A 16,145-nucleotide genomic window follows, 5' to 3' on the forward strand; every position below is an offset into this window, starting at 1 on the left:
GAAACATTTGGTGTGCAGGTAATCTTTAAATTCCTCTCGAGTTAATACCTACCCTGTTCTTATGCTCTTTTGCCCTAGGCTCTTCATCTTCCTCCTGACCTCTTCCAATGCTGTTGCTGATGATTCTGCCGGTCTCCTGAGCTTACTATATATTCATTAGGGGTGTGAACGCATGATGACGTCATTGTGAGGGCATGGTTGTAATGTATATATATTAAGATGCAGAGACCAGAGACGGGCAGAATGCACGGCAACAGCATTGGAGGAGGACAGGAGGAAGAAGAAGAGCCTAGGGCAAAAGAGCAGACAACATAAGAGCAGAAGATTGGACAGCAGAAGACTGGAGAGGAGAAGATCCAAAGAGCAGAGTGGAGAAGACCGGATGAAGATCTTTAAGAACATTTCATAAACGTCTCCTGTCGTTATTCACATACACTTCCATTTATGTGGTTAATGTGTAGGGGTACTATGTACCCCATACCCATTCACATAGTGATTGGGGTCTGGGATCTGGGGGCCACCCTTTGTTAAAGGTTGCTTCCAAAGTCCTAGGAACCCCCTGGCCGCATGACCCCCCAAAACCACCAGACAGGGTTGTGGGGATGAGGCTCTTGTCCTCCTCTACATGGGAGTAAGGTGCTTTTGGGTGTGCGGTGCAGAGGCCCCCTGGCCCAAAGCAACAAAACCCCCCCATGTTGAGGGCATGTGTCCTGCTGTGGTCCAGGGGGTGTTTGGTCCGCTTGCTCGTTCTCTTTCCTGGCCTGACAAGCTGCATGCTTGTATAAGGGTCTGGTAGGGGTTTTGGGGGTAACCCACGCTGTCTTTTTGTTGTGGGCATACCCTCAAACTCAATACCACACACAAAAGGCCTGGTTGTGAACTTGGGGGGACACCCACGGTGGGTTCTTCAATTTTTTGGTGTAGTTCCCCCTCAAAAATCTTCACAACGCAAGTGGCCCCGCAAGTCAGAGCATCCTGATCCGACTTACGGTGCGACTTCCATTCAAATAAAGAGGCTCCCATAGGGAACTAGTGTTGTAAATTGGAGGCTAAAAATAACACTGATAAAAATCATTCTGAAAAAACCTACGTGGGCACACAATTGGCTCTTGGACACTTGGTCCTGGTTCCTCCACAGTTTCTGAACTGGCTTCCATGCTGCTTGGCACGTTGCCAGGAGATCGGGCTTCTGACCTGGCTGGGGATGCCACATCCTGGCATGATGCAACATCTGCAATGTAAATTTGTAAGGGAATACAAGAATATAAGGTTAAACAATCATTGCAAATACACATATTTCTATGATCCCACTACACAAAAATCTGTGACTACCAACCTTCTTGTTGCTCTGGTGTCTGGTCACTTGTAGGCTCCACCAGGATTATTTCCGGCATAATGTCTTCATCTACATAATACAAAACATTGGCCATATCATAAAAGTCACAAGAGGTACATTTGTTAGGACATGGTGCCCTGCTTGATAGCTCTTTTAGTAACAAATATGAAGACATGTACATGGTTATCTACGAAAAATATGGTACATTAATGTTTGACAGTGCATAGGAACCAATTACCTTTAGTGGAATCTGTGCCACCTTCTGTGCCCATGTCCTCCTCTTCTTCCTCCACTGCAGATGGAGCTGCCAAACCTCTCCTCCTCCTTTCCCACTGTTTGGCACGGAGTTTACGTTTTTCTCCTATTTAAAGGTTTGAATAATAATCTGTGATTAATAGGAATGTTTGCTGAGAAGATTCGTGCAGGAAAGAACGTTCGTTGCAACACAATACATATATTTTTCACTATGGCTTCCTGACTTTTAATGTCATATACTAAAACATCAACAATAGATCGATCAAATCACGACATGACAACTAAAATGAGTAATCTAACTTTTTACATAGACATTATAATCTAGACATGTTAATACAACATACACCAAATTATAAAAAACATATTGCATGATTAAAAAAATAAAGAAAAAATAAAACTTACTTTTTTTCAAAATCCGATGGATTTGGGAAAGCTGATCCTGCTCACGGTGTTTGAGGTCAGACCATCGTTTCCTAATCTGATCTTTCGATCGCTCGACACCGAATTTTCTGACCAAACAGGCCACCACCTTGTCCATGATGCCATCTTTCCTGGCATTGGGCCGCTCGTAATTTGCCAACTTTCCATCGTAATCCATTTTTTCTAAAATGGAGACCATCTCCACCATTTCTGGCTTTGACATGGGTGTAGCCCTTGATTTTCGGGTGGCCCAATCACTTCGGCCCCCACTAATTGAGCTCCCAGATTGTTGAGACATGGTTCCTAATTAAACAATTATTATTCCACTGCCTCAGGTGTGAGTGTCGCATGTAGGCCTGATCTTCGGCACGTACACACCCCTGCACAAGCCCGCCACTGGAGGAGGAGTTGACGCCTGCGCTGTATTTAAAGGACGCCAGATCGTTCGGCCGACGATTCGCTAGCGGACATATCGAGAGTTGGAGCACGATCGAGCGGCGAATCACGACTTTTCCCCACAAACAAAGGTACGACTCTTTTAATAGAAAGTGTGTGTTTTGGGCCCTATACAGCTTTTATTAGGAATATCTTTATTATGTGCCAAAATACATGCTATTTTAATATGTTTTGTGTTGTTTTGTGTCTTGCAGGCATATACTGTCCTGCAATATGGTGGACAATTTCACCACCCACAACTTTTTAATAAGTTTTATTGATGAGTTCAGGCAACTGCCGTGTTTGTGGCAAGTGAAGTCCGCGGATTATAAAAATCGAAAACTCCGAAAACAGGCCATGGAACATTTGGTGGCCTTCTACAAGCCTGTCTATCCTGGGGCAAATTTTGAGTATATACGCAAAAAAATAAACAGTATTCGTACTGCCTACAGGCGGGAGTTAAAAAAAATAGAGGAGTCCACCCAGTCTGGAGCAGGGGCACGGAATGTACATGTACCACGGCTGTGGTACTATGATAACATGCGGTTCCTGGCAGACACCTTGGAATCCAGGCCGTCAATTTCTACACTGCCTTCTACATCGGCAGAGGGCTCAGTGTCGGTAGATCCAAGCCAGGATGAGGATTTCCTGGAGGAGAGTTTTACTCAGGTATGGCATTTCACAATATATTGTCTGCTAAAATGTAATCATGTAACAAAATTATAAGCTAAACCATAATTGACCCTTTAGGTAAACGGGCATAGCAAGGGGTTGGCATGACAGGCAACCGCCAGGGGCGCAGGCCAAGGGGGGTGGGTCACAAAAACATTGGCATTGTTTTATTGTTTATTTTAACAATCCACTCAGCCTGCACACCCCAGAACCCCCAGTTTGCAGGCGGATTCATGCAGGTGTAAAACATTGAGAGCTGCTTCATGCAGGTGTAAAACATTGAGAGCTGCTTCATGCAGGTGTAAAACATTGAGAGCTGCTTCATGCAGGTGTAAAACATTGAGAGCAGCTGAGCCAAAAGACCAGGAGACTGAGACTGCCTCTCACTGCATCCCCAGCACCCCTCCGGTCTTACAAACACTGCTGCATCCCCAGCACACCTCTGGTCCTAAGAAACACTGCTGTAGCCTCAGCATTCCTCTGGCTCAACCTTTTTTAATACAAAACTAACAGCTCCTGCAAATGATACATCCATCCTTGCTTCCATGTCTCTGGTCTCTCACTCTGGGTCAGCAAGGCAGGTGGCTTCCTTATTCATGTTTCCCTGCACTGCTTCACCCTCAATGCCCTACATCAAGCCCTCTGCAAGTTCAGGCCCCTCTCTCTCTGCAACCCCCTCCTCTCTCTCTCACACCCCCTCTTTCTCTCCCTCTCTCTATCTCTCAACCCTCTCTTTCTTTTTCACACCTGAGACAATGATTGCCCACTAGAGAGCTCTACACTGGGCAAACAAGGGGCAAATTAGAAACTTTTAATGCCCTTTAATTTTTTTTTGGGGGGGTGGGTTACAGTTTTCCATTGATCTTGGGGGGGGGGGGGGGGGTTGTTGCCAAATACAGCTCCTCAACAAGGGCACTGGAGACCCTAGATATGCCACTGTATGTAAAGTCTGCTATTTGTTCACAATAATATAACAAACATGACTTTTTATATACACTATAACATTCTAATCAATTGTTCATTTCATCAACAGGGAAGTGTCACTGAGGAGGAGCCAGGTTGCAGCCAGGAGCCTGGGGAGCCTGTGGAGCCTGAGGAGCCTGCGGAACTCTTTCCACCACCACCTCCTCCTGCCAAACGGAGGCAAAAGAGGAAACACATAGACGACATCACAGATGAATTCATACAGGAGGCCACCATAGCCCTACGTCGGAAACCGGAGGCCAATGAGTCCTTCGGGAATATGACTGCCAAAATCCTGGATAAGGTGGACCTCAGGCAGTGTCAGTATGCCAGAAAAATTATTCTGGATGTGCTGCAAAACGCTGAAAACGGCATACTTAATGAGCACAGCCATGCATGCCAGGAGCACCCGTGCCCTCCACCTCCACCTCCACCTCCACCTCCACAACACCCACCACCTCGCCAAATGCCACATGGCCAGTGGCAATATGGCCAGCAGGATCCAAACCTGCCCTCATGGCAACCTGATTATAGCTATCACCAACTTTAATTTGTGTAACCCCCTATTATTTATTTTACCCCTGTTTGCCAGTTTCTAGTTTAATTTTGTCCAAATGGACCTTTTTTATGTTTAGTTTATTATACGGAAAGTATTGATGTTTGCTTTGTTTTTTTTTTGCTGAGATCCAAAAAATAAAGAAAATTGAAAATAAAAAATGGCCTATCTGAATTTGTTAACATGTTTAATATTGTGCATAACCTGAAAAATATGTTTTAGACATTAATTCATACAAGAATAAAGGGTCATATCAATAGTAAGATCTTTGGTGTGAAAATACAAAAATAATGGTGAAGAGTTCAAATTATTTAATTCTAAAATTTGATAGAACAGATAGAATAGACAAACATTATCTTCATCATAACAGAACACATGCCTTTTTATTAGAAAAGTATGGCATTATGAGCAGCATCTTCCTTCTTCTCACATTTATCAAGATGAGCATGTGCTCCGCATTTCACCTATTTCTTGGACTTCCGCGAGCCGAAAGTTCTTTCTGAATAAAATGTTGAGTTTACTAGAGAAAATTCTTCCGGGAACTCATTTGGTTTGATCATGCGTGTTGGGATTTGTAGCTGTGTGTCGGCAGAATTGCGTACTGACAGGCGAACAATCGTCCGTTCTGGTGTCGGCATACAAATATTTTCATGTTTGCAAGAAAGACTTTTGTCCGCGGATTGTGCGCAGACATCTGTCGGAGGCACCATACTAACACGCGTACAATCGGCAGATCCTTCGTCCACCGACGTTTGTATGCCGACGATCGGTACGTGTGTACGGGCCTTTACTCCCAAGATGGACTATGGGATGTGTAGTGTGCAAAGAACTGTGTACAGGACCACCACTAATGTGCACGGCTCTATTCCACAAAAGCTGAAGTGAGGAGAGGAGAGGTTTGGGAGCTCATGGAGGATGATACAAGTAGGTAGAAATACACAGTAAGAAACAATTTAATGAAAAACACTTTACAGGGCCATTTAGTGGTGGATGTGTATGGATTGTGTTTGGAGAATAAGAAAGACGTTAAAGCCGAAGTACAGCCTAATACCCTAAATTCTCCCCTGCAATCATTAATGTGAGCGGAGTTTAGCCTTATGTGTCAAAATTAAAAAATTCCTTTTTTTTTTCTACCTTTTATTTTGCAGTATTCAGTGCTGTCACATGACCTCAATTCCTCTTCCTGCTGAGTCCAAGAGCAGCAAGTGGGTGTGGTCACTGAAAGCCAGTGACATCATATCAGGGAGGGATGCTGTTCCTGTGTAGCCACTAGCCAGTGTGCGCATACAGAATGGGAGGAGCTGATTGTAGGTTCCCGCCCAGCATTCTCTCATAAGTAAGAATGCATTGTACATCCTAGTTCGTGAGAAAATTAAGAGATAATTCACACAGGACACGGGGGGGGGGGGGGGTCAGTGTAGCTGGAAGTGCTCTGGAGTTCAGCTCATAGTCTACAATGGTCATAGTACAGGCAACCACACTAAGCCTACGTTTCCAGCAATGCGACTTGTCTTGCGACTTTGTGTGTCGCATGACTTTGGACACACAAAGTCGCATGACAAGTCACAGCCCATTGATTTCAATGGCACCCGTTCCCATCTATGCGACTTTGAAAAGGTACCTGCACTACTTTGATGCAACTTTTGATGCGACTTTGGTCCAGAGAGTGTAAAGTTGTATCAGTCGCACTCTAAATCGCAATAGTGGAAACGTAGATTAAAGCTCCATTTCCACTAGTGTGACTTATCATGCGACTTTGGACACACAGTCACATGACAAGTCACAGCCTATTGGTTTCAATGGCACCTGTTCCCATCTATGTGACTTTGAAAAGCTTTAACCAGACACTGATAGAAGTCATAAGACTGCTATATACTTCTGATGAGAATAGGTATTTATAGTTACTAAAATATTTGCATTTCCATGTTCTGTGTACTGTGGGAGACCAGATATAGTGAATGCAAGCTCCTGGGTTTAGTAACACGTAAAGTACATTTTACCAGTGAATTGTTGTTGTACCAGCTGTTTGTGTTTTTTTTTTTTTTTTTTAAACCGTTTCAGTGTTAATTTCTTTGTACAAATTCTATTGCTAGTATGGGTATTTGGAGGTGTTTGTGTTTTATATTTATGAGCAAAGACTATGTAGCAGTGGGCAGGGCACTGGTGGAAACAGTCCTGCCACCACCCATATACATAGCTTTTCTGCTACAGTCCTCTAACTCCTTTAGGTGAGTGCAGGGACAGGCTTTCTGATTGAGTGCCACTTAGTCCTGGAGTACTGTGAGCCCAGCCTGTGTCAAAACGACAGGCTGAGATTTCAGGAAATGGGCAGACCTACATGGTCCTGCAAAAAAAAAAAAAAAAATTGGAGAAACTGCCCAAAAATAAATGTGCCAAGCTCGTAATATCATACTCAAAAAGACTTGAGGCTGTAATTGGTGCCAAAGGGGCTTCAACAGAGTATTGAGCAAAGGCTGTGAATACTTATGTACATGGGATTTTTTTTTTTTTTTAATAAATTTGCAAAGATTTCAAATACATTTCTTTTCACTTTATCATTATGGGGTATTTGTAGAAGTTTGAAGGAAAAAAAATGAATTCAATCCATTTTGGAATAAGGCTGTAAGATAACAAAATGTGGAAAAAGTAAAGCGAATTAAAAGTAAAGCGAAGTAAAGTGAATACTTTCCGGATGGACTGTACCCTTTTAGTTGCTTGAAAACAAAATATCAGAAGAAAAATGTTCCTGTTGAATATCTAATGAGAAAAAAACCCCAAAAAGTCTGCATTCGAAAACAATGCAAAAGGTAACTATTTAGTAATGGCCGGAATACACGATAAGAAAATCGGCTGAAAATTTCCGTTCAGCGAACGATCGGCCGATATTCTACTCGTTAATGCCCAGCCATCAATGACCGATATCGATATTGTGAACGAAAAATACCATTTGAAAAAAGCGAAAAATTCTGTCGTCTCGTTTGCAAATTAACGATATTCTATACGTTGGTGTTAAGGTCCTTCATTTGAAATCTGTAGAACATCATCACGCTGAACACTATTTCGATGGTCGGCGGATAACGGTCGGGCGATTTTCGGCCTGTGTATGGTGGCAACGTTTTCGACCAACGAACACTTTTTCATATAGTCGGTGGTCGAATGATCGGGCGATATTCTAATCGTGTATTCCGGCCATAAAAGTAGATTTGCAAAAGTGGGAAACTGAACAGATATAGGAAGACTGTAGCAAATATGGTATGAAACCGCTAGAAACCTTCATTGCAGCAAATTTTGTGTTTGTAAAGTATTTAAATTTTCTTTTTTCAGGAACTTTATTGCCCGGTTGCCAGACCGAGGAAAGAAAATTCTGGATTACACAGAAAAAGTGAGAGCTGCCATTATAGAGAACAAAAGATTACAAAAGACATCGGACTTGCTTTCAAAATTGAAATTGGAATTTGAAGAAAAGCAGATTGAAATAAAAGAGAGAGCCCAAACAGCCTGGCCAATGGATAAAAAGACATTGGCATTACCAGATGAGACTCTGCAAAATAAAATCTCAAACAGTACTGCTAATGTACCTAATAAAGGTACAGTGGCTACTCCATCTGAAGCAGAATGTAAAACCAATATAAATACAGAGAATGCATCATTGTCAGTGGAAAATTCATCCAAGACAGAGAATCGGTTTTATAAAGACCCAAGTAGCCCTTCATTATCAAAGAATACATTACATGAAGACGACCGATATAATGTGGATACAACTGTCTCTCCTTTTACAGCAGATCCTGTGTCTGAAATGAGCCTTAGAACTATTGTAGATGCAGGTAGCCTCCCAATGCAGCAGGATAAGAATCAAAAGACTGCTAAAAATGATGCTAGTACAGCTAATGAATTGGCAGATAGCCTGAAGATGATCAGTATTAATGGTAGTGCTGAGAGGGGAAGGGATGGTTCATCTAACCAACCAAAAAACCCTTCAAACCCCTTTACAACGCCGTCCCATTTCCTGGAAGTTATAGAGAAGAGGGCGAAGAGCCCAGTTAATCGAAAGGAAAAGTTCAAAACAAACAGGTATAATACTGAAATGCTGCTTTATAATTGAATCCTATGACTGTGGAGGATATGCATATGATGTGTCTAAAGAGTTACAAGTACAAAAAAAGATTCACAAGCATGCTAAAATCTTTCCATATTCTAGTAGATTCCAACAAATATATATATATATTTTTTAAGCCACTTTTGTTGGGGGAGAAAAAAAATATATGTAATTTTCTGTAAAATGCAATGTGGCAATCTTGAGGCCTTCTGTATGCAGTTTGTGTACAGAACACCCTCAGAAATGTAAATTCCTGCTTGGGTGATTTGCTCACTCGTTTTCCCAGAAGTTTGCAGTAAGATACAAGACAGATTGTAGACCTAGTCTGCATCATAAAATTAATTTTGGTGGAATACCCCCAAAGGGTTAATCTAAAGGGATGCTAACACTGCAACTTTCCTCACTAGAACACTGCAAGACTGATTAAAGTGATTCTAAAGGAAAGAATAACAAACATTTTACCTTTTGTGAAAGGGAGGGAGACCGCACTCAAACAATAACAAATCCAATCAATGTGAATAATAAAGTCTGTGTTAAAAAACAAATCTCTTGTGCCAAATTTCTGAAAGTGAGTATGATGGGTTTTCTTATCTCCAAAGACACTGCTCATTCGTGTTTGTGGGTTAGTGCTCTCCTCCACTCACACCACATGCACAGCCCACTTACCAGATATACCTTGAAATATATCGATATAAGTATAGGTCCCCACAGCGGTCCACTCGATGACAGGCGTACACCAGGACCGGGTTACATGCAGAGGAAAGATGAAGAGGCTTATAGTGTAGTATGCTATATATCCATTTATTATAAAATATAGCGACTTGCAGTTCAAAAAACGAGAGCCAGCAGGAGAAACCACAATAGGAGGTCCAGAACGCCATTCCGCATTTCAAATACCGGAAGTGATGTAGCGGCGTACTCTAGACTCGATCACGTTTCGTCAGCAAATGTTTGATTGTGACTCCTGATGACATCAGACGTTTGCTGACGAAACGCGTTGAGTCTAGAGTATGCCGCTACGTTACTTCTGGTATTTGGAACGCGGAAGGTCGTTCCGGACCTCCTATTGTGATTTCTCCTGCTGGCTCTCGTTTTTTGTACTGTAAGTCGCTATATTTAATATATATATATATATATATATATAAACAAACATACTACACTATAAGCCTCTTCATCTTTCCTCTGCATGTAACCCGGTCCTGGTGTATGCCTGTCATCGAGTGGACTCCTGTGGGGACCTATACTTCTATCTATATATTTCAAGGTATATCTGCTAAGTGGGCTGTGCATGTGGAGTCGGTGGAGGAGAGCACTAACCCACAAACACAAATGAGCAGTGTCTTTGGAGATAAGAAAACCCATCATACTCACTTTCAGAAATTCGGCACAAGGGATTTGTTTTTTAACACAGACTTTAATATTCACACTGATTGGATTTGCTTTTGTTTGAGTGCAGTCTCCCTCCCTTTCACAACAGTTTAAAGCTTTGCTTTTAGACGGGCCACACAACACATTTGTTGTTTCTTGCACATGGATATTTAACATATTTGCTCCATATTATATATTCTGATATATTCAATATTTCCTATTGATTTATATCCATTTCACATATATTTATTTCACTAAGAATTTTTAACTGCCATATATACATCTATTTATTTATATCTCCAATCACCTAATTTTAACCTGTGCGCAACTGCATTGGTGTTATATGCACTATTTCTTTTACTAAACATTTTACCTTACCTGCTCTGGGTAATGGTTTTGTACAGTGCAGCCCCGATCCTCTTCTTTTGGGTCCCCCATTGGTGGTCCTGGCTACTCTCCCACCCCCCCGGAGTGCCCTCAATTGTAAGCCTCCTGCTATGGGGGCACTCGAGCATTCTCACTTCCAAGCCGCGCTCTGTGTGTTCATGGGCCCCACCTCCTGCTCTCTCCTCATTGGCTCAATGACTGTGATTGACAGCAGCAGGAGCTGTGTGAGCCAGTGAGGAGAGAGAGAGACCTCCCATTCAGATTCACTCTGCACACAACAACCACTTATTGCTTCACAGCATAAAAAGGTAGGACTCTGCAACAAAGTTCGTTAAAATCCTTACAATGTACACCGATCACCCAGGGGGGATAGTTTTTTCTTAACAAAAGTGAAGTTACTCTTTAAACACTATAATCCCTTTATAGCCTTAAGCCCCGTACACACGGACCGAATAGAAACCAGCCGACATTCGGCCTATGTGTACTGCAACTGGTCCGACAGAAGCCGGCTTCTGTCGAAGGGGTATGACCGAAAAAGGTCTGCCGATCAGCTCCCTATCAGCGATCTCAACCAGTGGCTGAGAGAGTTGACTGGAGTGTTCTGGTGGGAATAGGGGGAGGGAGGGGGGGGGGGGCGTCCCGGTGTCTCCTTGTCAGCACACAATAGAACAGTAGGGGAGATTGATGTACTAACGTGTCGGATAGTTAGTACAGTGGCTCCAACCTGGACTGTCAGTTTTTTTTCCATTCAGCCCGCTAGGTTTAACAATAAAACCTAGCATTGTGTACCAGGCTTTAGAAATTGGGATGCCCTCTAAATGGTAAATTCATTTTTACTGCATAATGTTTGATATACTGTACAATTGCACATCTTCCATCAAAGCAAATTGTTATGTGCTGTGTTTTTATGGGACCTGAGGTCAAAATGCTGTCAGGTTGTGTCAGGTTAAGGCGAGTAGCTTAAAATGTAAAAATCAAACCTAAATTAAAAATCTAATCACTTCAAATTGTGTGAAATTCCTGTTGCTAATATAATTGACTTAATGTAAAAAGACAGTTTAATGTTAATGTGGCCTCAGACAAAAGTTGTAAAGACACAATTTAGTCTGAATTGCCTGTGTTAATGTAGCTGAAGCATCTACCGGTAGCCCTGTACCTCTGCATGTGATCTGGTTATGCTGCATGCAGACATAAAAACAGAAGTCTGTTCCAGCACACCACTGAAAAAAAAAATGCAAAATTTTGGCTTGTAGTTATGTGACCTGTCAGTTTTCACACATGGCACAATTACTGCATCCTTGTAATATGACGGCTTGCATGCCCTCCTCTGCAGTAGCCAATCGGATGGTAAAGCAGAAGTAATGCACTTGGGATGGTGGAATGGAGGTGAGGTGATTCCAGTGCACTGCAGTGCATTGAAATGCGATGTGTGCTTGGCCTACTTTGTTTTCACTGCCCAGTAACGAGGCATGGTTATGTGAATTGCTGCCATAGGACATAAGGCAATTCACATTTTCTTTCATTATGACTGCATTGCTGCTGGTGTAAGCAAGCTTTTTGGTCTTCTAATATTGTGACCGTTGGATGCAGTGGGGGGGACTAGGTTTAGAGATGTACCTAAAAGATATAAAAGAATGTGGTTTAAGGCTCCGTTTCCACTGCCGCAGCTACGAAGTCGTGCTACTTCTAGCGCGACTTCATAGTGAAAGTAAACTGCGGCTCATAGTGAAAGTAAACTGCGGCTTTCAGTGCGACTTGTCCCTCATTATAGAGGGAAGTCGCACTGAAGCTGGCTCAAAAGTAGTGCACGAACTACTTTTGAAGTCGCCGCAACTGAAGTCGCGGCAGTGGAAACGGGCCGAATTGAAAGCAATGGCTTTTGACTTGCTGTGCGACTTGACATGTGTCAAGTCGCACAGCAAGTCGCACTAGCGGAAACCGGCACTAAATGTCATTGAATATTGAAAGATCCATATAGGTTGGACTGACGTTTAAGAAGGCAAACTTCAGGTTACAAAAAAAATTAAGTGAACGTAGTTTACAGCATTTGTGTGCAGGGAACAGAACAATCGCTGGAGGAGGGCAGTGTAAAGAAATGCTTTCTCCAGTCTGCAGCAGATGACATAATTCTCCTAGAAGATTCGATTTAGGCCAACCTTTGCTGACTCTCCCTATGTCCTTTGACTGGAGCTGAAAGGCCTTTTTTATTTATTTTTTTTATTTTTTTGTGTTTTAGGAATTTTATTTTTTGCAGACCTGTAAAGTGTCTGACAGGTCAGCTTTAAGGCTTTGGAACTTTGAACAAGAAGTTATTTGTGAAGCGGCACCAAGTAGCTGCTGCTCTACGTTCTTCTAGGATGGTGGGCCTCATTTATCAGAGTGGATTTTTGTTTCAGAAAACCAGTTCGTTTTTAATGAGCACATTGAGCTGCCTGATCTATATTTATTAAAGCTCATAGATTTTAATTAGTGATATTTTCATCTTTCACAGAAAGCCATTAAGCATATTAGTCAGCCAAGCAATTATTATATTTATTTTTAGGTTGTCGTCCGACTCCAATTCCTCATCCCCCAATCAGTCACCAGGAGAGAGGGCACTTAGGCTGTCTGCGGAAGAGAGAAAAGCTAAGGACAGGAAACATCTGGATGACATGACTGCAGCTAGACTTCCACCACTCCATCACTCACCAGCCCTGCTACTACCTCTCAATGAATCTCTGACTCTACAGATAGATCAGAACAAGAGTTATGAGGTAAGTTTTGTTTCCAATGGAAAATATAGGAACACCAGGCATAGAGCAATCTCTATCAAAAGGCAGATAAGTTGCTAGTGTACTGGATAATATGCCACATTAGACAAGGGGAAATATTTACTAACACTGGAGAGTGCAAAATCTAGTGTAACTTTGCATAGAAACCAATCAGCTTCCATGTTTTATTGTCTGAGCCTGAATGATAGTAAAGTCTTATTTACTTTTTTAAATAACAACACACATTATACTTACCTGATCTTTGTAATGGTTTAGCACAGAGCAGCCTGTATCCTCTTCTTCTTGGGTCCCCCGGCGGCTCTCCAGGCCCCTCCCTCCTGTCGAATGCCCCTACAGCTTGGCCCCGCCCCCTCTTTCTCTTCATAGGCTCACTGGCTGTGATAAACAGCAGTGGGAGCCAATGGCTCTCGCTGCTGCTTCAGCCAGTTAAGAGTGAGAGTCCCCAGAGAGCCAAGGCTATCCTGCACATCGCTGGAGCGAGATGGGCCTTTATTAGGGGGCTGCTGCACAGAGAAGGTTTTTTACCTTCCTGCATAAAATGCTGGAAGGTAAAAAAAAACCTTGAGCAACAGTTTACACTGCTGCAGTGCGAGACACTGCATGTAATTTGCACAGGAATCGCAGCACATTCCAGTGCGAATTACATGCAGTGTCTCTGGGGTGTGATTTGAGCCATGGATTTGTATGGCTCAAATCGCACCGCATTCGCACCAGACTGGTCCAGACTGTTTTTTTTCTTTGTCTGTACCAGAATCAAAATGTATGGGTATTCACACCTATGCAATCTGATTCTGCAAATCGCGCTGCGTTTTACAAACCTATTGCGGGGTGTCGTTAACTTAACATACATTCCACAATCGGTTCACATGGAGGTTTCCATTTAGATGCGGTGCCATATCCGCAGCTAATTCACACCTCATCTAGTGTGAAATTGGGCTTAGCCTTTACAACCACTTAAACTGAACAAGATTACGCTAGAAGCTGATTGGCTACAATGCACAGCTGCACCAGATTGTGAATGCAGCCATTTTAGTATATCTTCCCCAAGGTAAAGGCAATACCCCTTTATAAATGTTTTCCTCTGTTCTAGGCACCATACATTTTCTTATTAATAATTGTTCTGTTGATGATTTTTGTTTTGTGCGAATTATATTTCTGTTTTCACAGTCAAAGAGGGCAGAACAATATCAACATCCATGTAACACTGTCACTTGACAATGTGGGGGAGATTTACTAAAACTGGTGTGCCCAGAATCTGGTGCAGCTGGTCATAGTAGCCAATCAGCTTCCAAGCTTGTTCAATGAAGCTTTGGCAAACAAACCTGGAAGCTGATTGGTTACTAAAAATATGCACCGTTACTGTACTAATGACACTGGCAGGGAAGGGGTTAACACCAGGGGTGATCAAAGGGTTTAATGTGTACGTAGGGGATGCTTTCTAACTGTGTGGCGAAACTACCCACTGGATGAACACAGAGACCTGTATTCCTGAATAGGAGGAACATAGGATCCCTGTGTTCATCACTGACAGAACAGCGGTCTGCCTTGTTTACATCGGCAGACCACTGTTCTCTCTCCATGGGAAGTGATCTCGGGTGCCTGGTGGACATCATGTCCGCCGGACCCACAGATTTGGCTCCCCCTCTTAACAGAGCCAATCTGCTGCAGTAAAAGTGGACAGAGTCTCTCATCGTCTTATAGAATATGAAAACAGTCTCTGACCACCTTGTGTGAGGAGTCTATCACTCTCATAACATAAGCAGTCTCTAATACTAGAGGCTTCTCTCATTTCATTTTATTGAATAGAACAGTGTCTCATTTCATGTCTTTTTACTTAATATTGTAATTTGTAGTCCTAATAATGTTGTAACATACAGCTCTCTATAACATGATAGTCTTTTCTATCATGCAGAAGTTTCTAGTAATATTTCAGCTCCGATTTTAGAACTTCGTAGTCTGTTGTGGCAGCTCTCTCATATAGGGGTAGAGTTGGAGGTACAAGCATCTTCAAACATTGATTGGGTTTACAGGCACTGGATAGTTGTGTCCTGAATCTTAAAGTACAACTATAGGGAAAACCTTTTTTCTCTTACGTCCTCCGACAGTCGCCGCCCACTTCATATTCATCACCAATGGGGTTATGTCCTTTATTCCGTAGGAGTAGCTAGGCAATAGAATATGTTAGTACAAAGACTTTTAACATATCCCACCCCCAGGGGGTGGTCCCCTCAGTACATAACCCTCCACTTCCTGTATCCAACTCAGTTTCATTTGTCTAGCTGTCAGGAGTAGCTGGAAGTTTCTGTGCTGGGGCACCTTGTCTCAGCTCTCTTTCCTTTCTTTGGATTTTATTTCAGTTTTTTCTCTCTTTCTTGTTAGCTGTTATTTTACCAGCGTTAGTTAGTTCTTCGGAAGAAGAGGATCATGCGGGCTGCGTCTCGGGCTGACCCCCCTGGTAGCAGGCTGTGGGTCAGTGGCTTCTCAGCCCGCCATCGAGCGTTCAGTCAGGTACCGCTCCTGAGTTTTCTGAACGACCCATCCCTGTTCCGTGCAGGGATGCTAGGGTGAGGTGGCTACCTCACTGGACGCTGTGCGGTTTCTCAACCCACCTTCTGCTGCGTCCTGGATGCGACTCTCCCTGTCTCATGTGCAGCGGCTTGTTCGCCTGTGCGGGTCCCCCACGCCATGTAAGAGGTAAGTGTATCTATGTGGGGACCTGTCTGTCTGGGGGGTGTCAGTCTGGGACTGTGTTACCTTGCCCTGTGTTCACACTATTGATGTTTCCCTATCTCTCACACTGCATGCTGTGGGCTGCATGGTGGGGGGGCTGTGCTGCACTCTGTGTCAGTCTGACTGTGTGAACGGCTGTGTGCTGTGGGGCTTGAT

The 16,145-nt window shown here is 43.0% G+C and overlaps 1 protein-coding gene across 1 annotated transcript in view; it reads left to right on the top strand.

Annotated features, from left to right (window-relative positions):
* Nucleotides 1-16,145, top strand: part of POLR2M (RNA polymerase II subunit M) — a 49,074-nt gene that overhangs the window by 15,676 nt on the left and 17,253 nt on the right. Inside the window, exons 2-3 of the mRNA XM_082256695.1 lie at nt 7,962-8,708; nt 13,031-13,241. Of these exons, the coding sequence (XP_082112821.1) occupies nt 7,962-8,708; nt 13,031-13,241 (958 nt within the window). The remainder of the gene's footprint in view (nt 1-7,961; nt 8,709-13,030; nt 13,242-16,145) is intronic.

Source organism: Pelophylax lessonae (genome assembly GCF_965119305.1).
Source record: "Pelophylax lessonae genome assembly, chromosome: 4".
NCBI classification, from domain to species: Eukaryota; Metazoa; Chordata; class Amphibia; order Anura; family Ranidae; genus Pelophylax; species Pelophylax lessonae.